This window comes from Synchiropus splendidus, chromosome 11 (assembly GCF_027744825.2).
Source record: "Synchiropus splendidus isolate RoL2022-P1 chromosome 11, RoL_Sspl_1.0, whole genome shotgun sequence".
NCBI classification, from domain to species: Eukaryota; Metazoa; Chordata; class Actinopteri; order Syngnathiformes; family Callionymidae; genus Synchiropus; species Synchiropus splendidus.
In genome coordinates this window covers 7019341-7046922 of record NC_071344.1, presented here as the reverse complement: position 1 = coordinate 7046922, position 27582 = coordinate 7019341, and the positions used below count along the sequence as shown (strand labels likewise).

At 41.3% G+C, this 27582-nt stretch overlaps 2 protein-coding genes across 6 annotated transcripts; one reads left to right on the top strand and one right to left on the bottom strand.

Annotated features, from left to right (window-relative positions):
* Nucleotides 1-252: 252 nt before the first annotated feature.
* On the bottom strand, nucleotides 253-24542 carry inppl1b (inositol polyphosphate phosphatase-like 1b). 5 transcript variants are annotated; one of them, XM_053879060.1, is made up of 29 exons: nucleotides 24526-24542; nucleotides 24290-24366; nucleotides 16979-17210; nucleotides 15337-15400; nucleotides 13151-13289; nucleotides 12955-13075; nucleotides 12294-12434; nucleotides 12132-12219; nucleotides 11970-12047; nucleotides 11479-11616; nucleotides 11291-11405; nucleotides 10525-10625; nucleotides 10227-10329; nucleotides 9959-10155; nucleotides 8437-8554; nucleotides 8263-8359; nucleotides 8042-8180; nucleotides 7877-7976; nucleotides 6568-6656; nucleotides 5838-5919; nucleotides 5375-5464; nucleotides 4248-4361; nucleotides 4077-4165; nucleotides 3915-4002; nucleotides 3623-3775; nucleotides 3182-3263; nucleotides 1765-2539; nucleotides 1586-1701; nucleotides 255-670 (listed from the first exon to the last, which is right to left on the bottom strand). In XM_053879060.1, exons 3-29 carry the CDS (start codon nucleotides 17113-17115, stop codon nucleotides 577-579), a joined length of 3648 nt encoding a protein of 1215 aa, XP_053735035.1. In that variant the 5' UTR covers nucleotides 17116-17210; nucleotides 24290-24366; nucleotides 24526-24542; the 3' UTR covers nucleotides 255-576. The 5 variants fall into 5 exon arrangements, with proteins under 5 accessions (XP_053735037.1, XP_053735036.1, XP_053735035.1 ...); XM_053879058.1 differs by lacking the exon at nucleotides 24526-24542 and adding an exon at nucleotides 21023-21080 and having other exon boundaries at nucleotides 16979-17412; nucleotides 24290-24425; XM_053879059.1 differs by lacking the exon at nucleotides 24526-24542 and having other exon boundaries at nucleotides 16979-17412; nucleotides 24290-24395.
* arr3b (arrestin 3b, retinal (X-arrestin)) lies at nucleotides 23912-27340 on the top strand. Its single transcript, XM_053879063.1, has 15 exons — nucleotides 23912-24019; nucleotides 24181-24203; nucleotides 24820-24850; nucleotides 25008-25068; nucleotides 25142-25186; nucleotides 25251-25444; nucleotides 25518-25577; nucleotides 25692-25768; nucleotides 26186-26321; nucleotides 26396-26480; nucleotides 26552-26624; nucleotides 26714-26851; nucleotides 27006-27083; nucleotides 27167-27190; nucleotides 27271-27340. The coding sequence occupies exons 2-15, from the start codon at nucleotides 24196-24198 to the stop codon at nucleotides 27323-27325; spliced, it is 1065 nt and encodes a 354-aa protein (XP_053735038.1). The 5' UTR covers nucleotides 23912-24019; nucleotides 24181-24195; the 3' UTR covers nucleotides 27326-27340.
* Nucleotides 27341-27582: the final 242 nt, after the last annotated feature.

Below are 27582 nucleotides of genomic sequence, written 5' to 3'. Positions count from 1 at the left end.
CTGGAAAAAACAGGTGACACAAAATGCATTAAACTGAAAGCTGATATTTCAGGCTCAAATCAGTTCTTGTCAGGTCCATTTAGATAAGCACGCCGTTACTACGGTGACACCAAACAAGCGGAATTCATTTCCACAAGAATTTGTCCTTTTGCACCACGAGTGAAATTACACTTACGGTTCCTTGGCGACGGTAGAGAGCAACACACTTTACTTACACACAAATGCGATGTGTTGTGATAGTGGCACTGCTCAGGGAGGCAATGGTCAGAACTGTCCCGGTGAACATGCAGCAATGGTTTATATTACAGACTCTAATGTGCTAGGTTGAAGCTGACACGTCGAGGTGACCATGAAAAATAAACACGATCATTCAGTGAGCTCCAAGATGATGATAAAAATCTTTATTCAGGTCATCTTTGTCGGTGCAAATCGAAAATGACTCCGTTACCTTGAAACATTCTAATCCATGAAGCAACCTCTCTCTCTGTGCAAAAATCGTCTCTAAACTTGGATTAATATTTCAGATGAGAGTTAAAGGTACCAGCTGTGATTCAGATTGAGTCTCAGGCAAATCTGTCAGTTCCAGTTCCGGGGCAGGTTTTCCAGGATCCTGCGTCTATGCGACGGGTTAATGACACCAGCAGCTCGTAGGTCCTCTTCTGTGATGCCACTGCACAGAATAGAAACAGGCCAGAATTAGGATTTTCACTTCACAGAAATCACTGCTGTTTAAGATTCTTCATCATGAGGACAAGAAATAACTTCAAGATCATCTCCTGACCCTCAAATCTGACTAATGTTCATTCACAGCCAATGTGCTTCACTATTGATTCAGTGTGAAGTGTGTCACAAGGGACAGGCATCAGTTTCTATGGTTGTGGTGATAAATTGATTGATATCACTTTGGCTTCTTTTCTTCTGCAGTACTTCACTAGCTCAGGATGCTGCTGATCTCTCATCTGCTGGGTTGGTCTTGAAGGCAACTGCACAACCGCGTCCCAAGCATCTCGGCATCCCATCTGACTCAATTTCATTTGACCTTCGAATGACAACTACAGTTCAGTCCTATTTCCTTCAGCTAAATATCATATATAAAATCAACCCACGCTTAGAAAAACTTATTCGCGTGTTATTCTGCAGCCAGGTCTACAGTAACTGCCTCCTGTCTCACACCTCCAACTGGTTTGGAACTCGTCAGCAAGCCTTTTAACTGGCATGGCTGCACTGGCTCCATCCACTTTGGACTTGACTTCAAAAGAACTTCATCTCAGACTGACCACCAACGAACTCAATGACGGGACTCTCAGATGCGCTGGTTGATTCATGGTTCATTCATTCATGCTATTCGGATAAAGCCTATTTGGTTTGATCAAGTTCAATTTCAAATTGAATTTTATTTCGTGAAAGTGAAGACACGGTGGAGAGGACGTGAATGGAAACACGGCGCAGCGTTGCACTGATAGATCTGGACTTGTCACGTCTGTTCACATTGCCATACCGCAGAGTGCATCATGTAGTTGCATGACTCACACCGATTGCGTGAGAGTTGGCAGCCCTGCTCTCAAGTGTAGCCTTATTCCTTCACCTGAAGTAATCCAGATCATCCCAGCCGTTGAGACTGAGTCCCAGAGTGTATTTCTGAAGTCCCAGGGCGCTCAGAAGCTCCCGGATGGTCTCGGGTGCTCCCTGAAGGACAGAGATCTGTTCAAAGAGACAGCACCTTCAGCTTAGAGCAAGACAGTGGTTTAAAATAAAAGACCGTACATCCTTCTCCCAGCTGTAGCGCCTCTCATACACTGCGGGCCCCTGTCTGAAGTTGGGAATCTGGTTGGTGATCAGAGAGCTGTCCCGGTTTGAAGGGAAGAAGTCCACCTCGCTCAGCGACTTTGCAATCTGCAGAGCAGTGAGTGAGTGGTCTCCAATTGGTGCTGGAGCAGGAACCTCCACAGTCCAGGGGACAGAACTGCGACACTGTTCTGTACGTGTAGGGAGGTAAGAAAATGCAGGTTTGGTCTTCTGAGGGTGATTGGTTCTATCCTGGGGAAGTTGCCGTTGATCTCTTAGGTCTTTTTCCTTGATGATCACAGAGTGATTCATGTATAAGTTCCTCAGGTTCTTCTCCGGAAGAATAGAGTCCTGATCAATGCTTCTTTTGTTATACTTAGGCTTTGGTGCCTGCTCCTGATACAGAGGGACTGCTTTAGTCGAGGGTGCGCTGATGGGAGCGGGGGTCTTTGTGGGGAAAAGCTGATAAGAAGAGTTTGTTTTGGTTGAACTGAGATCATTTGTGAGGGAGTACTGAGGCAAAATGGCTGGGATCTCGATCTCAGTGAAGTCTGATCTGCGGTTGTGTCTTCGGTTCAGTCGTCCTGAGACTTTCGGCAGCTGCAGCGCCTCGTTTCCGGCCCAGATGACCTGGGGGTCACTTCTTTTGGGGACAGGTTCTTCTGCCCTGCGGACCACTGACACGCCTTCGAAGATGTAGTAGGCTGGATTGGTGTAGCTGCTCGGGGTGGGTTTGGACACCACTGTAGGGGATCTGCATTGAAAAACAATGATTTTAAGAAAATGTTTTGGGCCATGACGGTAATTCGATTTACTACAGAAAAAAATGTCTTTAAACAGGCTTTGACTAGTCCGTGGTTTTAAGCTACTGGGGGATGATGTACAAGGGCACCTAGAACGAATAAGATTCCGTTTCCTATTTTGGCCTAATCCCATGGAACTGCCAAAGGACAATGAATGGCTAATAAATACTTTACTAATTATTTAATTCTAGTGTTTTCAAGCACTTGGCCAAGCAGGTCTGCCCAGTCGAGGCCAATATCTGAGCTGGTAGTTGGTTGGCGCTGTGGTCGAAGTGCCCCATTCTAGAGGTGGGGTCAGGACTGCAGACCTCAGGTTGTCGGCCGATAACTGCCCTGTATCTGTGGCTACCACAATTCTCCCTCGACATGGGTCATAGAATTGATACATCAGAGGGAACGTAGAATGAATATTATAAGAAAGAAAGCAACACCAAACGTTTTATTACACTTCTTTTGAGCCTCTTCAATGGAGAATCAGCTTTTTTCTTTTTAAATGGAGGGGTAACAAAGTGTGGTGTTAGACCACGGTCAGGAATGATATGCAGATGAGAGGCACAACATCAATTTGTAATTTTTCAGCGAAACAATCTCACCTGTTGGCTGAGACCTGTGTAGGTGTGGGACACACATGTCCCCGGCCTGGACCTCTAACATCCTTCTCAAAACAGAACAAGTCTGAAAAGGCAAAAACATTTCAAAATCATCAGGACTTCCTCACACACAACTCAAGTTGCTGGAGTGTGCGTGTTTGTCGTTGCTGCTCCTGACCTGCTGGATAAATACTCATCTGCTAGTTTCCGACTCCCAGGATGCAGCCGGTTGCGGTCAGTCGGTCAGCAGCCAAAAGAAGAAGCAGTCGATAGGTGCCAGCAAGTGAAAAGCCAAGCCAGGAGGCATTGAGGAAGCAAATAGAGGAAGCCAAGTGAGACTCGGGAGAGTCAGAAAAAGCAGAAACAGTGGAAATGCAAGTTAAGTAGGAAGTGAGTTTGCGAGGAGGGGAAAATGTTGCAACCAGCTTGATGAATTTTACTCACCATAGATCTTCTTTCGGGTTCCCCGTTTGTCCTTGGGGACATGGATTCTCACACGTCCCCTGATAGAACCGATTTCCTCTCCTCTGTGACTCAGCAAGGTCTCAAACTTCTCTGACCCTCCAGTCAGAGAACGCAGAGCCACACAACATTCACCTGCAAACACAAAATAGACTCACCACTGCTCCCCACAAACTCAAGTAGATGATCAATGTCCTGCAAGGAAATGAATAAACCAAACAATCTTTGGGGGGGACATTTGCCGAATGAGCAGAAATCAAGATAAAAGAAGTACCATAAGACTCAAACCCATCACAGGACTTGACAGACAACAGCAGATGCTGGTCCTGAAGAAATTCCATGTCAGACTTGATCGGGAACAGCTACGTTATATATGGGGGGAAAAAAAACATAAGATTGAAAATGTCAAGAAAATCCACTGAAAGGAGAATCCAACCTTTGGCAGCTGCTTCAAGGACCAGGCCAACTTTAGGAACCCAGGGACATCACAACTCTGGGAGTCATTCTCAGATGATCGTCGTGTCTCTAACAACAAACGTTTCTTTGAGGATGCATTTTCAGCTACAGTGGAAAAGGATTGCACTATTTTGGATGTGTGTTTCTATACCTTCAAGACAAGGCGAGTAAAACTCGATGAGAAACTTTTCTTTGCTCGCCGTCTTCACAATGGCCTCAATGCCCTCAAGCTCGATCCATGCTTTTTCCACTCCAGAACCTGGATCTGAAGGTAGATTTAGATTTAACAGACATGGAATTACAAGGTTTCTTGAAACAACCATGAGAACAATAAGGCTGTTGATGTATAAGCAGATGTTTTAGTCCAATGTATATGTTGTAGTCTTTATTATATTGTTATTACAATATTATACTCCTGCAAACAATAACAGTGATTTTAAACAATTTAAATGAGTTTGGTTGGAGAAAAGCGTATTTACATAATGTATAAAATCTTTTTGCCATGTTAAAAATATATTTTTATTTTTTTTAATTTATTTTTTATTCTGTACACTGTACAACATATTAAGAGAACTTGTTAACTAACTAGGGAAATAAAATCATTTTTAAGTGATCAAGTTGTTTGTTCAAAACTGTATGTATAATTAAATTACATTTTATTTTTTTTATAATTAAATTATGTTTTTACTGCTCTGTTTTTATCATTAAATCCACCAACATGATAACATAAATCTGATATTTATTTATATGTATGTGGTCATTTCTCCTTCCCAAGGTGTAGTCTGACCTGCTGAGTATATTTGTTATTTATGAACACATTTCCACATCCAATTTACTATATTTGTAATTTATTAATAACAACTCATCGGGACATTGGTTAGCAAGTGTTGGTGTTAGCAAGTGATGATGAACTCACTATTTTAACTTTGGTCCGCTACATTTTCAATTAAAACGTTGAGGCTACGGCTCAATCTGCAAAATAATTACCTGCCACATTCAGAAATGGTATTAAAGACGGAGCCACGAAAGCATATTAAAAGCTTTCATTTGAAGGGGCGGACTTTCTTCCCTTAAGTCACACTTCAGTAACACCTGCAGCCGCTTTATTGATTAACCGAATGGGTGTTTTTGTGTGTCGTATTCTTTTCACATCCTCTGAAGTAAAAACAAGAAATAGTGTCCACTTTGTCTTAGGAGGTTCTCGAGCATGAGTTGGAGAATGAGCCACTCAGCAAGACTCCTTTATAAAAAATGTATTTGCTGTGATTAAAGAAAAACCTGTTTTCCAGCTGAACTTCGGGGTCACACCCACTTGGAAAGTGGCGAAAACAGGGGAATGATCGCTGGTAAAGATGTCGTCCGTGCATCCTGTTGAAGATGGGAAAAAGGTCACTAAATAGTGAGCGTTGTCAGATGAGAACAGTCGGGAGCTATAGGTGATCAGGTATAGAAGAACTGATGGACATGAGGGGCAACCCTGACCCTGTAATGGGCATTTCACTGGAAGCACTTTACACTTTCTTCACCTCATTCACACAAAGACCCATTTTCAGGAGCTTTTGAGAGGCCAACACTTTGGTGATGAGGTCAAGATTGAAGGCCAACTTGTCATGGTCAAGACATGGATTCAATGACCTTACAATTATCAGGACAACACTGCACTAAGGCGTGCTTCCATCATCTGCAAGCAGGGTGAAAGGTTGTATTTATGTTTCATTATTTCGCTAAGAACTTTCCTTACCATATGATGTGCACACAACATGTGTGTCAGGGTAGGACTTCCACAAGATCCTGTCACACCATGACGGGACGTTGACTCGCACCTACAGAGAAACACCGGTGGTTAAACTCAAGTGTGGTCACTGGTCTAAGGTGTCTACATTCCTGCTGGGACAAACATTCCGGCTTTAATTCTTCAACTTCTATTTCTGTTGCTGCAGCTTGCAAAGTCAAATTCTTAAATTAGAACTTTGTTTGTCGCAAAGCATTTCAGGAAACACCCAAACTATGCGTTTGTGGAATGTGTTGTGAGTGGACTGTTAAAGAGCCGGAAACAAGGTAAACCGAAGCTATGTTGGAGCGTGATCCTTCAAAATAGATATTAGCCTTGTAGTGCACCAATTTTAACATCGCAGAGATGAAAATAACTGGATGATTTAAGAGAAAGGCATTCCAGTGTTGATACATCAGAGACCTCGATTGGGGGTTGGTCGGCACCCTGGACCGGTTGCTAGTCCTAGTCACATGACTCAGACAACCTTTCACACACACACACATAACGGACCTCTGAAAGTGTTCAGTCTGAGGAAGGAAAACCGCTTCCCACAGAACTCTCACTCATGCTTTGCTTTTTTTCAGTGCGTAATAAGGCAGGAGTCGCTGTGTTGACTTCTCGCCATGGGAAATCTTTCTTGCCCTGAGCTTTCAGTAAACCATTTGTCCTGTTTGGGTTCCGCGGTCGAGATACTCACACCAGAGGTCTTGTACTTCTGCCAAAGATAACAGTCCCTGGAGCCGCGCTCGTATCGATAGGTGGGTGGGAAGGTGATCTTCTCCTCCTCTTTATAATGATGACCATGAGGAGGAATAAAGAGATTACAGTGAGTTACTGCCCATGAAAGCTCTGAGATTTAATCATCAGCGTGATGGAGCATGTGTTGAACCCCTCATGTGTGAGAGTGGAACATGTTGTAAACATCGTCTCTGCTGCCGCTATCTTTTCACGTGCATTCAACAGATGTCACTTTTGGTTGAGTAGTCACTGGCCATTTTTGTTTTTCAGAGGCTGGTTTAATGGCAGCACATGTTGAAATGTGTGTAAGCGGATTACACACTGAAGAAAAACAGGTGAATATGGAGGAGAATACAGTGTGGCTTTACTATACAGCACAGTCCGTAAAGGGCTTTTATTGAACAGCTTGTGTAAGTTTGGTGGTGTTTCCCTGCATCTTGTGATCAAGCGGGCGATGTCTGAAGCATGGACTGAGGGGAGGCGAGTGGCTTCGGAAGCTGCAGGACATGGAGGGTGCATGAGAAGTATGTCGCCCCGCATGTACAGCTTGTTTTTCCTGGTGTTGTGCGAGCTCCCAAACGTTTTGTTGTGGAGAGGTTTTCGGCTCCTCTCTAAACTTTCTGAATGAATGAGCTGTGTCTCCAGCTCATGGAGCCTGCTTTAATTTGTGCGTGCAAAATTAATAATTCACTCGCAATTCATGGCTCAGTTCCACCACACAAAATTCGAGACGCAAGGGCAAATTATAACACACAAACCAGAACATAGAGTATAGCTATGAATCACTGTTAAATATTTGAACAAAGGAAAATACTGAAGAAGAATGACAGGGACAAAAATATCCCTGATAGCAAAATACTACTACTACTACTACTACTTATAATAATAATAATAATAATAATAATAATCATGCTAATCATAATAACTTAATTCGACAAAAATAAAAATTAAATCTGTATAATTACGATCATAAAACATGGACAATGATTACAGATATATATTGCTTTTTTTTCGACATAATTTACAATTACTGAACTAGCATGATGTTATATAATGTGATGACACATCTGGAATTCAAGTTGCATATAATTAATATTACTTATAATAAAACAAATGTCACTTTAGACTGAATAAAAGCATTGCAATGTGATTTGAGTGAAATGATTGCTCTACAAGTCCATTATAAAGAGTGAAAACACATTTAAGGGGGAGAATGAGTAAACCAACTTATGAACACACACACTGGTGTTGATGGTAATAAGACCTACTGAAATTTAGAAACGCCTTCCTCTTGTGTCGCTCCCTGGTCAGCTGGTCCGCACACATCAGCTCCTCAAATTCCCTCTTGGAAACATGCTTCAGAATGTCCTGGTTGACAACAAAGACACATCTTTAATGCATTAAATTATTTGTGTGATAATTACACGACAAACCTGCACGTCCAAGTCCAGGCGGTAGTTGAGGTCTCCACACCAGAAGAGATGTGTGAACCTCAGGCTGATGTCAAACGCACTGAGATGTTTGTCCCCCAGAGACAACAGTCTGAGAATGTCAACAAAGTTGTGGTTTCTCCTGAAACGTTCAACACACAGTGGAACAAGACGTTATTTAAACAAGTGATGTCGCTCAGACAGAAGCCCCAACTCGACCATGCCTCAAGACTTTGTCACTTCCGGAGGTCAAATGGCAGTTGACGAACCCAAAAGATGACCCATTGAAGAGGAAAGACACTCCGACTGCTCCCTTGTTTCCTGTATTGACAGACAATTGTGGATGTGAAATAAAGGTGGAAGCGTTTGTAATGGTGACGCTGAGAAGTGAAACCTACCTAACGCATTCCCTAAGCCTGTCTTCACACAGGCCGTGTTTATGTGGCTGATGCGACCCTCGTGTTCAGGCTTCACCAACACCGCCAGCTTCATGTTCCAGAGGGACTGCACTGCCACCTGCAGGATTTCAACGCACATTACATTATAACACGAAAAATGTTTTGCACTTTTGCGATACATTATACAATATAAAACAAGGGGCTTTTCAAGTTAACCATCAAGGCTAAAATGACTTGTAGAGAAGATGTGAGCCCAGGACCATGAATCATCAACTCACCTACATGCTTTTGAACCGGGAGGAAATCAAAGTGTGCTCGGGGAAACGAACTCAAGGAGCAAAGAATGAACCCAGACATGATCCAAACACAAAGCTAGAATCGATTTCATCTCTTAATCCTCCATGTAACATCCAAAAAACTGTGGTGGTGAAGGAGGCACCAATGTAACAAGAAAAAAACGAAGCTGCCTTTAATTTCTACAATACAAATATGATTTCAATAGAAATTATATTGTCAACACACACTAGAAAACATTGGAAAATAATAATAAATGTGCTCTTTTCACATATACTACGAATGAAAGGCAAATTGAATCTCATTTATATTATATAACGTTGTCAGGCAGAAGGGCATCCAAACTTTCTTCATAAGTAGACTGATTTGAAGAGATGGAAATTCTACCAGATGACAAAACTAGTGCTTGTCGCACAAAGATATTCGAATGTTACATAACAGGAAGAAAGAATTGGTCAATAGAATTTAATAGTTATAATTATAATTAATAGAATTTTCTGCTCTTGATTGCTGCTGGATTGATATGAATGTGTGTCCACATTCTTTCAAGTGAGGAGGTTATGCTTTTGCAGGAGTTTAACTGTTAAATACAAATATAAACCAAAAAATAAACTAAATAAAGACCAGCGGCATCACACTGTAAAGCAGGCTCCACCACTCTCATTCAGTTTCTAATGGATTATATAGGTGAGATCTGGAACACTACTGCCCCCTGCTGTCTCATTGTGCTCATCCCTCCATCCTCAAAAGGTCGCACCAAATGCCCTTCTCCCGGGCGACATCCACCAGCTTCAACTGAGGAGCCAGAGATGCTCCCAGGCCAGTAAAGGAAGACATCCTCATGAGACGCCCGAAACACCTCAACTGACTCCTCTCATATTCATATTTAAGTATAAATGATAATGCTGATATTTCAAATGCTAAAAAGATATCTAATTGAATCGATAAAATAAATATAGGACATTAAGGCTGGTTTGAAATTCCTAATATGGGTGTAAATAAGCTGCTGGCTGAGGTCTGCACTCTCTGAGTGCTTATTCAATTTCAGCCTTTAGACTCATCTAGTGTACTCTTTAAAGAAAGCCCTCACCTATCTAGGGATCGTTCTCTCATGTTCAGCTAACTGTTCAGCTTAATTTTTTTTTAGGTTTAATGTTAACTGTAGATTTGCTCTTAATACCAACCCTTCATAGCAAACACTCTTTCACCACACTGGGTGTTTCATCACCTGCTTGAAGTCGATGTGAGTGCAGCTGCGAAGGGTTGCTTTGATATTCTCGGTCCACTCTTTCTCCCCCTGAGGATTCTCCTGAGTCCCCAAAGCATAGACGTCATAAGGCAGCAAGGCCATCGAGTCGTCCGGGGTCCGTCCCAAACCACAGCAGGTAACCCATGACTGCAGGCTGCGGGGAGGGGGGGAACCACCTGTGTGAGCCGCAACACAAACAATGAATGCAGCGCCTCAACAGCGCTCGTCCTTCGAGTCTGTGGCCTACCCATATTCCAGGTGCCGACGAACACAGAGATGACATCAGGGTCGCTGAGCTGCGAGTGTCGACCTTTCATCACCAGGACAAGCTGGCAAAAGGCCTCGCATTTCTGTCTCAGGAACCAGAGAATATCAAACATGTAAACAGGAATTACTGATATTGAAAACAAGAGAGAATTAGTTTTAACTCAGATTGACATTGAATAACCTGCCAGTTGCATTTAACAAATGGTGGCTACCATCATAACCTCGGTGTTTCAGTATTGAGCGGACTCACTGATGAGTGTGTGCATCATGTTGCTCACCCGTGCACTCTCAAATGTCAGCTCTCGAGGTGGGCTGTGATGACTGTCAATCGCCATGCGTATCTTGGAAGGACTGCTCTGGAACTTCACAATCTGAAGGACTGAATCAGAAACAAACACAGACATTAGATGCTCCCATTCCGATTCACACAAACAAGTACAATAAATGGATGAAGCAGGGATGGCAGTGATACAAAGCACCCAAACACGACAGTACAGATGATCCTGATGAGCAAACTTTAAAGTGCTATTTATAGTGGTATTTAATCTCAGAGTGTTGTATAAATTAGTGCGTTGCATTCTAAGCATGTTTTAGGCGCATGAATTTAATTGCATGTAGCTGGGAGAATATGAGCAAAGGCTGCCACCTTCTGATGGCTATGCAGCTATGCAGAAAAATGTATTTTTCTGACACGTTAAACATTTAAATACACAAAATGGTGAGCCTCGTGAATTAAAATGGCTCATAGTTTCCTGGACTGAGCTGGACAGATCCAAATAAAGTCGAGCAATATCTTCATTGAGCCGAGTCATCCAGGCACCATAGGGAAAGAAGAACTGCACCATTTCACAGCGCAAGTCTGTCCATACAAGGAGTAAAGTCACTTTACATTACACTTTACATCACCACAAGAATGTGGTGATGTAGGTTAGAAGTCGTGACAGTGTCCTGTCCTTGAGATAGTCCCTCTTATTCGATGAATTATGACCAGCTAATGTCACAACATCACTGCCTATAGGGTCAAACCACTTGGTAATTCCTTACTTCTATCATGTGTGATCCTCTCTGCAGCAAAAGAATGAGCCTTCCGGTCAAACAGTATCACCCCTGAATCCACATCCAATGAGACTGTCTGCCGTCCGTAACGCAGCAGCTTCACCTTGAGGCACAAAATTACTGTTTCAGTCACACTAAAGTATTTGCAAGTCATTTGAAATGTCTGTTTCACTTACTTGAAAGGAATACACAGGCATTTGACGAGCATAATGTTTGCCTGAATTTTGTGTGCTTTGTGAAGGTCCAGGTGGAGCAGGGACGGGCTGGGCAGCCAGATTGTGACTGGTGACCGCATCTTGTAGAGCCTTCACCACCTTTGTGCGCAGACAGTGGAGTCAGATTTAATCAGCAAGCACTTTCACTTTCAATGAATATATATATATATATACAAAGACTTTTTTCACATACATAAAAAAAAAACTGGAATTATTATAAGAACAATCAAAACACAACAACACAAACCACCAGAAACAAATTGATAGAAGATGAAGTAATTATTTTCCATAAAACAGTGTATTTTACAGTGTACAGTACGTATTTCCTTAGAGCAAAGAATAATTAAGGACAGGGAGTTAAAAGCAGCGAATGAACCAGTAGGGATACAGTCTACATCATGAGCTGATGTACAATAAAAATTGAATAAAAAACAGTTAAACTCGGAACCAACCTTTTTTTCCAGCGATGAAAGAAGGCTAACCAAAGCAGAAATCTTATACAACAAGGCGTCAATGTCCATCTCCTGACCCTTGAAATGAAGAGACAGAGAGTTTGAAGTTGTAGCTCAGATTCAGGTCACTTCCTCCTGCATCAGCGATGAATTGGCAAGTACCTGCACCTTGGTTTGAGACATGGAGCAGCTCGGGTGGTCGAAGACTTTGGCCAAAGTTTCCAAACTCGAGAGCGTCAGATCAATCTCACTGTGAACGCAATCCGTTCAGGTCACCAATGGTGTCAAACACGGCGGAGGAATCATTCCTGAAGGAATCTGAACCTGTTGAGGCCTTGGCACGCGGTACCCAGAGTTCGCTTGAGGTGGCAGAGCGTCGTTGCACCTTTGTGAACGTTTTCGATATCAAGAGGCAACTCACTGAAGAGGTAGTTGTTCAGCAGACCGATCACATCGTCCGCAATACTGTGAGAAAACAAGGCTTTTATCAAGTTATGATGTGACTCGTCACATGTGACATTTGCATCAATTATATTCTGTTTATTAACCTTAAATGTCGTGTCTCATCCCACATTCTGTCATAAATAATATGGCGGCCAATAGCATCATGTCCATCCAAGGCCATAGGGCCCCGTTGGTGTAGTTATCGCTGCTTCGGTCCAACAAAACTGAGTTTTGAAATCATTTTCTCAAATAAAGAGAAGAGTAATGGGATCCTTGTAAAATGTGAGTGGTTCTGCCCAGAATAGATGCCACCCACTCACTTGTGAAAGTACTGGTCAGAGAGAAATCCAAGCAAACTGTGATTTATATTATGAAAATTATATTTTTAAAATTCCAAACAGCTGTGAAACTACATCCCACTTGTGATGAGTGACAGAAGAATTAGCATTAATGTGTTTATAATTCCATCCGACTACAAGTGCATTCTAGTATATAATAACTGGCACTCAATAGCAAGGAGCTACATTGAGATCAAAGGTACCTGGAAGTGTTTAACTCCTGCAACTTGTCCAGGAATAAGGCGTGACATGATGGTTTTGGGGGTGATGATGTCACAGGCACCAAACTGACAGAGGCAGGAAGTGATGGCAGCTTCTCGTCATCTGTGAGGTAAAGTGTTTTATGAAGTGGCACCAACTGTGCACAAAACAAGACGAAGCATAGATGTAATGGATCACCTGAGCTTTCCTCCCCAGTGTCCGAATCGCGGGGGACCGGGAAGAGCAATGGAGTGACCAGCCCCTTGTGCGGCTGCTGGTAACCTAAAACTAGATCCTCCAAGGTCCGGAAACAGTTGACCTGCACACCCTGTGTTGTCTTGAGATAGATAACAAATGAATAATACGTTCATCTGAATTAAATTAAAACTCTGATGATCATTTTTTATTATTATGACTTAAAGGGAAATGACTAAACTTTTTAACCGTCAAGTTAATCAATTACTTTTTGTAATTTTTTTAATTTTAATTTTTTTTTTTTAAATATATATTTTGGTGGAAGCTTATCAATTTACACACACACAAAAGTTTCATAAACATCAATCATTGAGGAGGCAGAAACAAAAAATACAGTCAGTCAATCAATCAGTCAATTGGTCAAATAAGGTTCATATTCACTGAATTATGTGAAAATCACTGTTTCATTAGGAAGTCATACTTGATTCTTCAGTTTGGCAGTGTGTTATGGGATTTAGTGTATGAGTGGTGTCAATTTTTGTGACTCTAAATAACAAAAATCATGACATTTTGTCAGGCCACACATCCTCCTGGACCATATGTTTATTATATATATATATATATAAAATCTCTTTTATCTATAAAATAAAGGAAATACTTACTGGTTTAAATTCAGTTTTCATCAGTTTTGACAAGACTTTCTTTCACAAATTTTTCCAATATTTTTTCCGCTAAAAGCCATGTCCATTATGTCTTTGTCTCACATATTTCGGCAAAGTTAATGAAGGCCTCTATGCCGCTACACAGTGTTTCACAAGTCCGGATTGATCCCATAATTGAGAGCAGCAGCCACGGAGAATGGCTATTGGATTAGACTCACATTAACCGGATAGATTTTCAAATCTAATTTAGGTTGGATTTTCACTAAAAACTAAAGTGAGCTTGTATTACAGGGAATTCTTTTGTTAGTTGGAAAATCAATTAACTATAAAAAGCACTCTTGTTTGAAGTTCCATGTCAGCTTTGGTTTGATTTTAAATGCTCTAGTTTCATCACAGAGTCCCTCTTCTGCTGCCATTCGAGGTTAGGTTCTCTGGTTTTATGAGTCCAACACAAAAGCATAAAGACCACCAGAACACTTGCTTCAGTACAGTGGCTTTCTCAATGACAGAAGATCCACAGAATGCTGGTAGCTACCTGACCACAATATTTTCAAGCTGATTTTTTGGGAGGTGGGGAATAACTGCATGTGTCACTCTTGGCTTGAACGGAAAACAAAAGCAGAAAATTAGAATAAAATCTGCCAAAATTGAAGTGCTGCCTTCTTGACCCCCTCAAAACTCCACCTGCAACTGGAGAATGTAGCTTTAATAGAGAGAATAAAAGAGGTGCAGTAATGTAGTTGTTGTATTGGCTGTGGCTTCCCTTTTTTCAGTATGTTTGAAGCTCAAAGACTGATCTGCAGTTTGGAGGATTACATGCATGAAAATGTTGTGTTTCCAACTTGAAATACGAAGCCAGCTCTTTTCCTTCTCTTCTTAGTCACTTGTTTTCATCGAGCGGTGAAAGAAGAAACCCATTTTTTTTGGCAGGATTTGCTTCACCATTTTGCCAAGAAGTCTACAAATAGCACAGATTTCTTGAAAAACAATTAAAACGTCTTTCAGAAGAGACAGCGGGAGAACTGAAACATCTACTGCTAAAACAAAACAGAGGTCATGTGACTGAGGGGAAAATAAGTTCTGGAAGTGTCTTGGAAAAATGAGTAAAGCAATGACTGAATTTGCGTCATCTTTATTCCACTTGTTAAACAGCTGATCTACGACTTTCCGCCCACCCCCCACTTCAGAGAAGGAAAACATACCATACTACTGGCACAAACCATCCAGCAGCAGCGCTACGTATAATACAAACACCCCCAAATGTACACACAAAGAAGAAGCGCACACATTCGCCAGCGACCCTGTGTGTGGGTAGAATTGGAATGCAATAGACATGAAAACAATTCTTCTCTGTCCTCCTGAGCTCACTCTTGAAGCATGCAGCCAGATGGCAGCCGCGGTAGAAAGGAGGAAACACAAACATGCTGCTGTTCTTCGAGCACGGAGCAATAAACAGCATTGTCCTGTCCCTGTGACCTCATGACCCGGAAATGACAGGAAAGACGGCTCGACAACAACAACACTCACCTGGACTGCCAGAAGTCCATCCACGTCTGGGAGAATGCGATATGTGTGAACATGACGTTGGAACCTTTGAGACAAAGTTATGCATGGGAATGATAAGGCATTGGGAATGCAAGCAGTACTTTTTCAACCTTGCTATAGTTACCTTACATGATGTCCAGTCATCATTATGTCTTATAAATGCATTATTGATGAGTAAAGTGCGATCAATACATTTACATTTTTACTTCAAGTTGCTTTCCTGGAATTCAAATCATTGTTATTATGATAAAATGTCACTTGATTTGATAGCTTTAATAATAAAAATGCGATTTGCTCTTTGTGAATGTGAAGGTATATACAGTATGTACAGTATAACACCACTGAATGGATTGGTTATTTACATCTGTCTCTCTCCAGATCAGAGGGGCCAGAGGACAAAAATGTGTCAACTGATGTAGTGTATTATGGAACTTGTGGTTTGAGTGCGGTTTGACCAAATTAATAATAGTCGCGACCACCTACTCTGAGACTGAGGCGAGACCAAGACCAATGAGGAGCGAAGGTTAGGGTTAGACCAAATATAATCGGGAGTTTCAATCACAGCATTTCAGTTCTTGATCTTATTTTTGAACTTATGACAATGGTTTTAACGGAATGAGAAGTCAATGTGCGTGTCTATTTGACTATTAGTTTCTGTAATTGTTTTGTGTACAGTTTTGTCTTGGTCGTGTTTTTTTGCCAAGCCTTAATAAACCAGCCAAGACTCTGTACTCTGAAACAAGTATCAGGAAACAATGAGCTGGGTTGAGTGTTAAGTCAATTGTCCCTTAAATTTGATGGATTTTTATTTAACTCTGAAAACACAAAAAAGATTGCCAGCTTACTTGGTTGCTTAAATTAAGGGCCTGATTTGTAAGAGGCGTTTAGTGATTCCATATGAAGCACACAACAGGGACAGACACCACACAGCTCGTTCAAGAAAGAGGGAAAGTAGGGAAACAGGGAACAGTAGACCGGCTCAGCTTTCAGGAATGTATCTGGCTCAATCTGAAGAGCAGTCAGCACAGTGCGGTTGTCGAAACTACCGCCCTCTTTGAGGGGCCCCGGGGAAGAAAGTGGGGTAAGAGGGGAAACGGAGAGTCCAGAACCTGGGTGTAACTGGCAAACGCTGGTATTGGAAATGACCTTTTATACACCCTAGCTCTCCTACAAGGCAATGAGGCAGTGATGGTCAACTCAGTGTCTGAATGAGCTGCTGATTTCTTTTACAACGGTCAAAGAGGACTTAAATGTGATGTTTGAAAGATGATATAATTTAACATCTTTAAGCAGCAGGTTGTGAAGTTCTATTTTAGCATCACCTTTTAGCATCTAATTTCCAAATTTGCCAAGTTTACTCATTTTATTTTTCCATGGAGTCAGCTCAACCTGAGTCTTAACCACCTTTTGCAATGACACGCTCTAGTCCGAGTCTCCGGGAGATGCTAGAGCTCATGTAAATTAGGATCACATGGAATCACAAGTAGCAGTTTAAAACCAATGTGCCGAGTCCCTGACCACGTGTCTCTCACCTATGCGCCTATGCACCTATATCGCATCTATGTCTGAAGCTATAACTACTTGGGATTGAATAACAAGTGGGAGCAAAAAACTTGTGACTTACAGAAGACATAAGGCGTAGGCTCCAGGTACAGACTCACTGTCCCTCACCAGGTAGCTGCCATCTCTTCCTGCCCGAGCCAGCAAGTCTTCTGCGTGGACTCGACTGATGTCACGATGGTACCACGCTGCCACAGCCATGGCTTTCAACGTTGGGAGATACTCTGCTGAGTGTAGTCCACATGAGGTTGAGAAACGGTCCAAGTTTCTTATCCTTCAAGATCTCCTGTTATTCTCTGTCAAAGAAGAAAGTCAATGAGGTGACGACTTGATGACTGGTCTATCAGCTGAGACTTCCTGGATCTGTGTTTGTTTCCAGCAGGTCACACATCCTGTTGAATTAGGGACAGAAAATAGTCCTCCGCTGGTTTGTTGAGATCTTATGATCTAGATGAAAAATGATGGTCCTTCAGGTGAGTCGGTAAGTCCACAGATGAACTATAAACAAAAGGCAAAAACAGCCTTCAGGCAAGGACCGTGTCTTTACCACAAACACAACCTCTGCTCTCTTTCCAAAACACAAAAGAAATAGAGAAGTTGAAATAAACAAATCGGCTGCACCCACATGCTCTCACTAAGCAAAGACAAAAACAGATGCAACTCAGTCAGCACTAAATCCAGACAGGCGTGCAGCAGAAACCAGACTAATTCAAATCATTTTCCTGCTGCCTTCCCATATAAGGGAAAAGATACACCCTCGGAAAAAAAACGCTCCGCTGATGACTCGATTTTAAGGTCCAGATTCCATCTGAGCCGCTGCTGAGCTCTCACTTCCATGCTGACATGAGCGTCCTGTCAGAAGTGTTCTGCCTTCTCTGGTGTGGTCTCCAGTGTTTTGTTTTTTTTTCAGGGCTGTCAGAGAAGAAAGAGGGAGTAGACAGGCGGAGAACAACCCCATTAGACCGCAGGGTAGACAGAGGAGGTGACTTCACATTCCAGATGGCGGACAAAACAAGGAGGATTTTTGTGAGGGGCTCAACTTTACTACCGATGTGTGAACCAAGAGCTGACTTCCTTTCTCGCAAGACTCTTTTCCTCTTCCTTCCTCAAGCACAGACCTTTCACTGTAACCCCAAAATAGACTTACTGTGAACTGAACTGCTTTGTTTTTACGCACAGTGTCATTTTTTTCCTCTATTTTCTCAATCGGCCAAACTCCCACCCTGTCTCGGGCTCTCTGTTACTCCCTCGGCAAAAATAGCAGCCTGCAGATGGTTATGATCAAACCTCACATTCTTATTTTTAACCCTCCGAGATCACTGAAACGGCCCTCCTTTCCTCCACGAGCTGAGCATGTGGTGAGCTGTTTGGGTCCATATTTGCTGTTCTGCTTCTCACGACTCAGCAGAAAATGTGCAGACCATCAACCACAGCGCCCATAAAGCAAATAGACACAAGACCGACACCGTGTGGTGACGTAAGTTACATTGGTTTACGGATCAAAACCTTCTCTAAAGTGGGGCGAATTCCAATGTGTCAGCTTTGGTGACTTGAAAGGCACTGTGGGTAATGCCGTGGAGGTGCAACCTTCTTACTTCAATCACAGCAAAATACTTCATTTCAAGTTTTCAATTGTTTTTGTTTAATACATCTGACATTCATATTTAAATATGGAGACAATGGCAGGTTTTTCTATGTAGGCTTTTCTATGTATGAGGACCTATCTACAGTATAAACAGGATGGAACTTCTCCTTCACATATGGTGAGTGTGATGGAAAAACTCATTTGCAAGTGACTAAAATACCAAACATGGCGCCTAAACAAACTGCTCTGTTTTGCTATTTATTTACTTACTTACAGGTCTTATGTGTTTAGATCTAATGTTACAAAAGCTTGTTGATGATAAACAGGAAACATATCACAAGTCATCGCCTCAGTCGGGAGTTAACTGTTTCAACAGCACGCAAACGTGTTGAAATGGAGAAACAAACAAGGCATTTAGGTTTATTTCAGCGACTCTTCTTTATTGATTTAAACAGTGACAGCGTCATGTTATAATCCTTAGGTAGATATGACTTTGAAAAAAACAAACATTTTTTTATTTTGTTGAAAAACTGTTGTGACCTGCTTTTATTTTTATTTTATTTTGGTCCACACCCTTTCTTCTCCTCTATTTCTGAGATCCACCAGTAGCGCACAGCTGGGACTGGTCTCCTGTAAACCGTGGCAGCAACTTGACCCACCTGGTCCCAGGCTCGTATGCCCAGTTGCCTATATTTTTCAGTAAGTAAAGGCCTCTGTGCCACGCCCAACCATGTTTTTGTACCTGAATGTTTTGGTTATAGTTTATTGTGTGAACCTATTCAGATCCATGGACGTGTTTTGGATTCTTTCAGATCTTCTCCCTTTGTTCTGTTTTATCACCGGTTTGATGGACACTGACACTTTGGATTTTGCACTACTGAGCATTTTGGACTCCTAGTGATTTGAATTGTGATGAGGTATTCTGGACTTCTGAATGACGATGTTGAATCTTGTGTGATGTTGCCTGGTCTATTCCTTCAACATACGAATTTAAGCTTTTTGGTAGCCCTCGAAGAGAGCTACTCTATTGGTATGTGAGAGTTGACTGCAGTAGGGGGAGAATTTGCATAACATAGCCCTTTTAATGTGACATCACCACTGCATCAAAATAATTATGATTATTTGTTGAGGGATTTTTAAAAGTTTGATATATGACGACATGTGATGGTATATCGGTCACGATCATGATCGGCCGATATTAGCGTGATCGGTGAATGCCGATCACTACAGTACTTACTGCCGATCACAACAACCGATCAGTCAGTCAGTCTGCCTGAGATAAGGGCAGTCATTTGTCAGATCAGTGCAGTGTTATCCGGAAACTTGTGTAGGTTGATTACATGACTCTTTAAGCTACAAGTGCGCAGAAGAAACATCAGGGGGAGGGAGGAGAGCAGGGCTGACGATATCCTTGGGCTATGGATTTGGACCTTCTTCCCAGTGATTGGATAAGATTTCTGATCCTAGTCCTACACTACTACTACACCTCCAGGAGCTGCTTACGCATCTTACCCAACACTGATGTGCATACACGCCTTCCTAGAGAGTTCCATGAGTTAACAAACATTTTAAACCCCTTGTGTGATGTTAGTGTTTTTTATTATTCTTTATTGTTTACTTAATCTCATGTATTGCTTCAGTATTTTTCCATTATTATGGATATGATTTATAATGTTGTGACTCATAAGTGGATCTGATTCGAAGGTTGAACATCTAAAAGCTGATGACTCTCTCAGGATAAAGAGTGAGGGAACAGTACCCCTCACTGTTCGCTGAACCTTGCCTGCAGGGCAACATACATTACATCCCACCTCAGAGACAACTGCGGTAAGAAGAAGTAATTCTATGGTGTAACACACCAGGAGAACCAGGCAATCCCTTTGAGCAGCAATGTTGACTGTCTATTTAAGGTGTTGGTCTAAAAAAGCATCAGCTTAACTATAAGGGGCTTATAGGACCATATGTAACCGCACACAGCTAAAACTAGAAAAACAGAATTGAGAGAGTTCATCATATGGAGACTGAACTCAGAATAGGCTTGTTCCCTTTGTGTTATTACAGAGGATGACTTTCATGGGGTTTTAAAAATGCACCTCAATGTTTAAATGTCTTGTAATGCCACATGAATAACGCAGCAAATATTACATAACAGCACATACTAAGTAATTTATTGGAGTAGAAAATGACTGGAACTGATTCATGTATGCATGTTTTCGTTTGTTCATGTTTACTCAATAATTTTAGAGTTAGCAGAGCATTTGTCTTTAATAGAGACCACGACATTCAGGAAAAGCACCCGCAAAATTTGAAGACCATCACACTTTGCATGTCCCAGATTGTGTGCCATGCCCACTTTTGCCAACTCCGACAGAGAGAGACCCAGACATTCCAAATAAAGATTGGAAATGTAATCTGTGTGAGGCTCTTTTCCAAGTGGAGACGTGGCTGCCGTAATCTGAGTCTCTGGTGAGTATCATCAGATTACACTTTGCCCCCTGACCAAATGAGCCACCAGTCACTCACCTGAGGGCACACACAACTTTTACCAACGCCAAGGAGGTGATGTGATGGTTGTGCTTATCTGTGTGTAAACAAGAGAACGTAAGAAATGGATGAACATGTTTCAATTTAATGTTCTGGATATTATATATATATATATATATATATATATATATATATATATATATATATATATATATATATATATATATATATATATATATATATATATATATATATATATATATATATATATATATATATATATATATTGATAATAGGATGAGGAATCACACACCCTGCAAGTTCACCCTGTCAAGAAACTCTTTCATTAAAGCAAGCAGATTATAAACCAACTGCACTTCTCCTATAAACCTTCATAATGGCATCAATAAGGATAAAAGATTTACATTCTAAGAAGTTAGCTTTGCCGTTTTTTAGTAACCTAACCACTGATTTCAAATGGCTGGAGGACAAATGACAAAACACTTCTTTGTACATGGCGCACGACTCTGTCTATCAGCTTTAACAAGATCTTGAACCGCGTCCTCAAAAAGGGGTTCAAGAGGAACAAACATTCACACAAACAAACCTAATTCCTTATCCTCGACAACAAAGTTGCTACAATCTACTACAAGACGCTTGATCTGGCGTGTAAATCCCGGCGCTATTCAATCAATTAGACCTGGACCACGAAGTGCGAAGATCCCCCAGTAATCCAACACATGGAATTAAGACCCGCCCCGGCTGAAGCCTTAAACCGGTCGTCCAATTCAGTGATGGCAAGACAGTGTGGGTCGTGACCTGCTGATGCCCCAATGTCTAATGATCCAGCTTTGTGGAAGGGAGAGGCAGACGCTAGGAAACAAATAATGATATCAGGCGCTTCCAGCGATTACAAAGAGACAGGGATTGGCGTGAAGTTCAATGTGGGGTGCCAATATGAGGTCAAAGGATAAGATGACAAACATTCTAAACAGTGCTAGTTGCACACTTGCTGTTCCACTAACAATGAAACCGTAAAATACATGCTCAACCCAGTATTGTATTGAGACTACTTTCATTTGCAAAGTTATATGACACACAAAATAATAACGACTTTCACAAATGAAAAGAATAGTGTTAATACGGAGCTGGCGCGTGGCTCGCTGAATAAGCGGTCTGTCACGCAGGCTGTCTCAAACAGCAAAAATCCCTACTAATACCACACTAGTCCTGGCTCAGATTAGAGCACCTCCCGATCATTCACACAATTTTCACAACCCGTCAGTTCATTGAAAAAATAGAAATAAATGAGATAAAATTTAAAAATGGAATATTCAATAGAAAAGACAACACTCTATTTATTCAAGGGAAGTTTCAGAATAATTCTCTTTTGTATATTCAATTATTAAACTATTCTATTTAGCCTACCCCGTCTTTATTTCTTCAAGAAGATGCCAATAATTTAGAAATTTGACCCAATATAAAATAATTGAGTGAAACTAAATGAAACAAATCATATATATATTTTGAGATTTGGTGCAATTATAGCGCAAATAACTGTCATCACTGTTAAAATGAGTTATTCATAATATTTTCCACAGTTATTTACACAAAACAAGTTGATATATTTTCTGATTTGACTGACAGTAGAAGGCTAAACCAATGTATGGTAGTCAGTGGAACCAAGACTACTGTGTCAATGAAGGGGGAAGCAGGAGGAACAGAGAAGATGCAGGCAGTAGAGGTGGTGAAGGCAGCTGAGTAACCGGGTTCAACCATCTAGAGCAGTGTTTTCCCACCAGTGTGCCGTATGAAATAATCCAATTTCACCTAACACGGCTAAATAAATGGCATTTTCAATCATTTCGGCAAAGCATAATTTCATTGACACTATAGATCCATTGGTTGTGCCTTGAGGGTTTTTCAGTGAAAATATTTTGAGTTGTGGCTTGGCTTGAAAAACACTGATCTAGAGTAATGGATGAAATCAAGAGAGAGCAGACTAGGTTGAACAGTTCGAGACAATTGACAGATTTATGACTGAAGAGTAGCAGCTAAAGTGGAGATGCAGCAAGCCGGGCAAAGGAGCAGAGGAGAAACATCAAGGAGGCTGCTGGATGTAATATATGATGATATGAAGCACATACATCCAGAAGAGGAGGGGAGAGATGTTGCAGCTGTTTTTCAACCACAGAAAATGCCATAAAAATCATCATCTATTGTCTGTAGAATGTACAAGAAGCAACCCAATTATGTAAGAGCAACATAGATTTATGTTAGATATTAGATGTGATAGATGACATAAGATATTATGTCTAGCACATTACTGGTTGCGATTAGAGCCAGCGGAGCATCAGCCGTCGCATTCCAGCCGTTCATGTGTGAAGGGATGATGGCATCCTTAAGTTGGTCTGTTTTGCTACTTATAGTTGTAAGCTTCAAGCTTTCTAAACTTCGATTTATGATAATAATGCAAGATAAGATGCACTCAGAACACTTCAGAACTCAATGACAGGTGATTTTTTCATTGTAATAGAATAGCTTGTCTCTACTGAACCAAAATCTAGACAATTATCAGTGAGATCTATAACTTGAGGGTATTTTTTATTGCACTACAATTAAAGACAACATTAGAAATAGATGCCTCAGTTTATTGAAAAAGAGGTGAGGTGCATGAACATGCACCAAGAAGCGAAAAAGGCGTATAACTGACCGGTTCAAAAGAAATGCCATCTTGGAACCTGCCCACATCCAGTCTCTCCAGCAATTGGCCAGTGGGTTGGAAGACATACTGTTACAGCATTATTTTTACTCACACCAAGGACTAAATAGTAGTGTTCTAATCAACTTATCAGATTTTCTCTGAAACAGTCTCCTTTGAGAGGCTGTGTAAGCTGACAGGAGGGCTGCAAGGTTGGAAGGTCGTGGTATAAAAGCAGTTGGGAGCAGGTGACTGGCACTCACACACCACGACCAGTCAGCAGCGGAGGATTACAGCAGGTAGCACTAACTCTCATTGACTGCCCAGAGCGGACGGTAAGGGTGCTTCTCATTCCAGAATTTTACATCATCCTCAATTATTTACATCAAAATAAAAGTGCTGCTAAACTTCTGATTTGAATGGAACTTCATGTTACAAAGTTGTTCATACATGTACTCATGCTATTCTGATCACTGTGGCATTGCTCTATTTGCAGGACTGAATTGGAAACATGTCAAAGTAAGTATGCCAAATAATTTCATTCAGTTTAAGCTTTTTCTTTTACTCTAAATGAATAGCAAAAAAATACACAAAGTCAATGTTACCTGTTGTGTTCCAGTCAATGGTCAGGCAAGTAGTCTGAAGTAAAACGTCCGCAGCCAACAATGTTGCATCTAAATTCCTGCAAAAATAAAATCAATATACAGATTATCAGATTTCCATTCAGCTCTTCAAAATAGACCACTGATCACAAAAGCAGCGTGCTCTCCTTCTAAATTTATTTAGGATGATCTCCTAGTCAATAAACATATGGCGGCATTTTGTCGGCTCCAGCACTTACGTCTTCCAGGATGAGAGTAAATCCGGATAAGATGGCTTGTGCGGATCTGATCCTGGACTCAAGTCAACGGAGAGGTTTTAATTGGATAAGTTTGTGTGCTTGGATAGAGAAGGTAGCACTAAGAAGAATTACTTGTTTATGAATGTGATGGAGGGTTATACAACATTTACTTAACATTAAGAGTTGAAATAAATTCGACATTATGTCGATATCATAGCTCAATTTCTTTATTATAGGAGTGGAATGTGTGATTAACATGAAGAAGGATGATGGATTTCTTTGCTTTTTTTGCAGAGTTTTCAAGAAAACCAGTGGCCATGGACAAGTAAGTGGCCTTTGGCAATGTTGTTATTACTGAAAACTCTTGCGGGCATAAGGATTTCCACTTGTGCGGCGGTTTTCCGACTCAAAAATAACTTTAAATATCTCTTTGGGAGTGAAGATTAACTCCTTTTCTGCCCGTTTATTTTTGTGTGCTCCAGATTGCTTTGTACTTGGGAAAGAGAGATTTTGTGGACCATGTGGATTCAGTGGAAGTAGTTGGTGAGTGGCTTTTTAAAAAACTAACTTCCTCAAAATAACATCGACAGTAAAAGTTGTATTTTCCACACGACAGATGGCGTGGTTAAAGTGGACCCGTCAGGCCTCAATGGCAAAAAAGGTATCATTGCATAAAGAAATGGTTGGACACAGACAAACACCAAACTCTTTTTATTCCCTTGCAGTGTTTGTTTACCTTGCTTGTGCCTTCCGGTACGGAAGCGAAGACCTGGATGTCATCGGGCTGACCTTCAGGAGGGACATTTGGATACATCGTGTCCAGGTGTATCCCCCTGAAGGTGGAAGTGCCACCAAGTCACCAATGCAGGAATCTCTCATGAAGAAAGTCGGAGAGCAGGGATGCCCCTTCTCATTCCAGGTGAGGCCGCGGTGAGGTCCACTCTGTGAATAGGAAAATGAGCTTAACCTAACTGGTCTTCTGTTTGATTCAGATGCCCACGAACCTGCCTTGCTCCGTCGCACTGCAGCCTGGACCAAATGATTCTGGAAAGGTACTGTTTTGTACATGCAGTTGCAGTGATTCATATTCTGCTTTAGGCAAAACAGTTTGTTTCAGATGACAGTCCATAAATCTATTAAAGCGTATGACACTATTTCTTCACCAGGCTTGTGGAGTGGACTTTGAGGTGAAAGCATACGTTGCCAATGAAAAGAATAATCCAGATGAGGTGATTGAAAAGAAGTACGTATGCCAAACATGTAGAAAATGGAAACTAAAACCTATGATTTTTCTGTACTTGTATAAAAAATACATAAGCATATTTTTGATGAAAAGATCATGGAAGAAAGCAAATGGGTTCCCTGACTAAGACCTGAAGATTGCGTCTATGTTTCTTCCCACCAGAGACTCAGAGTAGAGCTGTAAATAAGAGCCATTTAAAGCGTTTCCATCCATCGGGAAGTACGATACAAGTCAACCTTCTTAGAGGCAGATGGTGGGATTACGTCGAAAATGTGCCTTTAGAGCATCTTGCTATCCCTTAGTTAAAGCTACTAGAAATAGCAGGAGAAAGGGATGAGTGAAGTGACTTGCTCTCTATGAAATGAAACATTTTGGGGGGTTAAATGAATCCAGCATCATTTTTATTGTCGATTTTAGGGATACTTGTCGGCTCATGATCAAAAAGATCCAGTTTGCACCGGCAGGCAACAAAGCCGGACCCAAGGCTGACATCTCCAAGCAGTTCATGATGAATGACAAGCCCGTCCACCTGGAGGCTGCCCTGGAAAAAGAGGTGCATAAACAGAGTCGTACACAAACAATTGTGACTTGCTCAACGAATAAGACATTTCTTACTGATGCTTCCAGATATACTACCACGACGAACCAATCACTGTCAAAGTGAAAGTCAACAATGAAACCAACAAGACGGTGAAGAAAATCAGGGTGTCAGGTGCGATAGGTCACAAGGTTATGTTGGTGTAGTGAATGAAAAACGAAATAATGGGCTCCTTCTCTTTGTAGTGGAACAGCTTACAAATGTTGCGCTCTACTCCTCTGACACTTACACCGCGGCTGTCTGCACCGAAGAGTTCGGGTATATACTTTTACAAAACCAAAAATATCGGCTATTGAATGAAGTGGTGTAAAATAAAGTTGCCAATAACAACTTTCTTGTGAACCCAGGGAGACCATTAACGGCAACTCAACATTTGACAAGTCCTTCACAGTAACCCCAACACTGGCCAACAACAAAGAGAAGAGAGGAATATCAGTGGACGGACGTCTTAAAGATGAGGACACCCACCTTGCATCCACAACCTTGTAAGCCATTCTGAAGCTTTGACCAAGGACTTACATTGAGCCATGCTTTCATCCTCTTATTGAGTGGCGGTGGCACAACTCTACATTGTGTGTCATCCACTTATGTCTTAGACCAAATCCCAAAGCTTTAAACTGTTGCCTGTTTCTCCCACAGGAGTCAGGGAGATAAGGAGATGCAAGGAATTCTTGTGTCCTATAAAGTCAAGGTTACTCTGATGCTATCTGGCGGAGGGTAAGAAATGTTCTGAATAAATTCCTTTGCTTTACTGTAGCCAAGTTGTGCAAGTAATAGTCTGTTAAATCTGTTCTCTGAAGCTTGCTTGGAGGCCTTACATCCAGGTAAATCACCCATCACCAATACTGTCTCATGCATTCTTACGCATCATGTGATGTTAATGTACTTTCATTTTCATTTTCAGTGACGTAACAGTGGAGATGCCTTTGACGCTCATGTCTCCCAAACCTGCTGGTTAGTATATTCCGACAAATAGTATAGTGTTTAATACCATATTAAATGTGAAGTCCTGATGAACTTTTCTTTCTAACCATTCAATGCTTTCGTTTTGAAACACAACAGAAGTGTAAGTACATGAAACCTATTGTATATGTGGCTGTAATGTTGGTGAAATGATGACTGATAATCTTCTTCTGTGTGCATGTTATGAATCACAGCATTTTGGACTAAAGGTCTCTTTAGGGAAGGTGAGGTCACTAACCAATTCTCCATATTA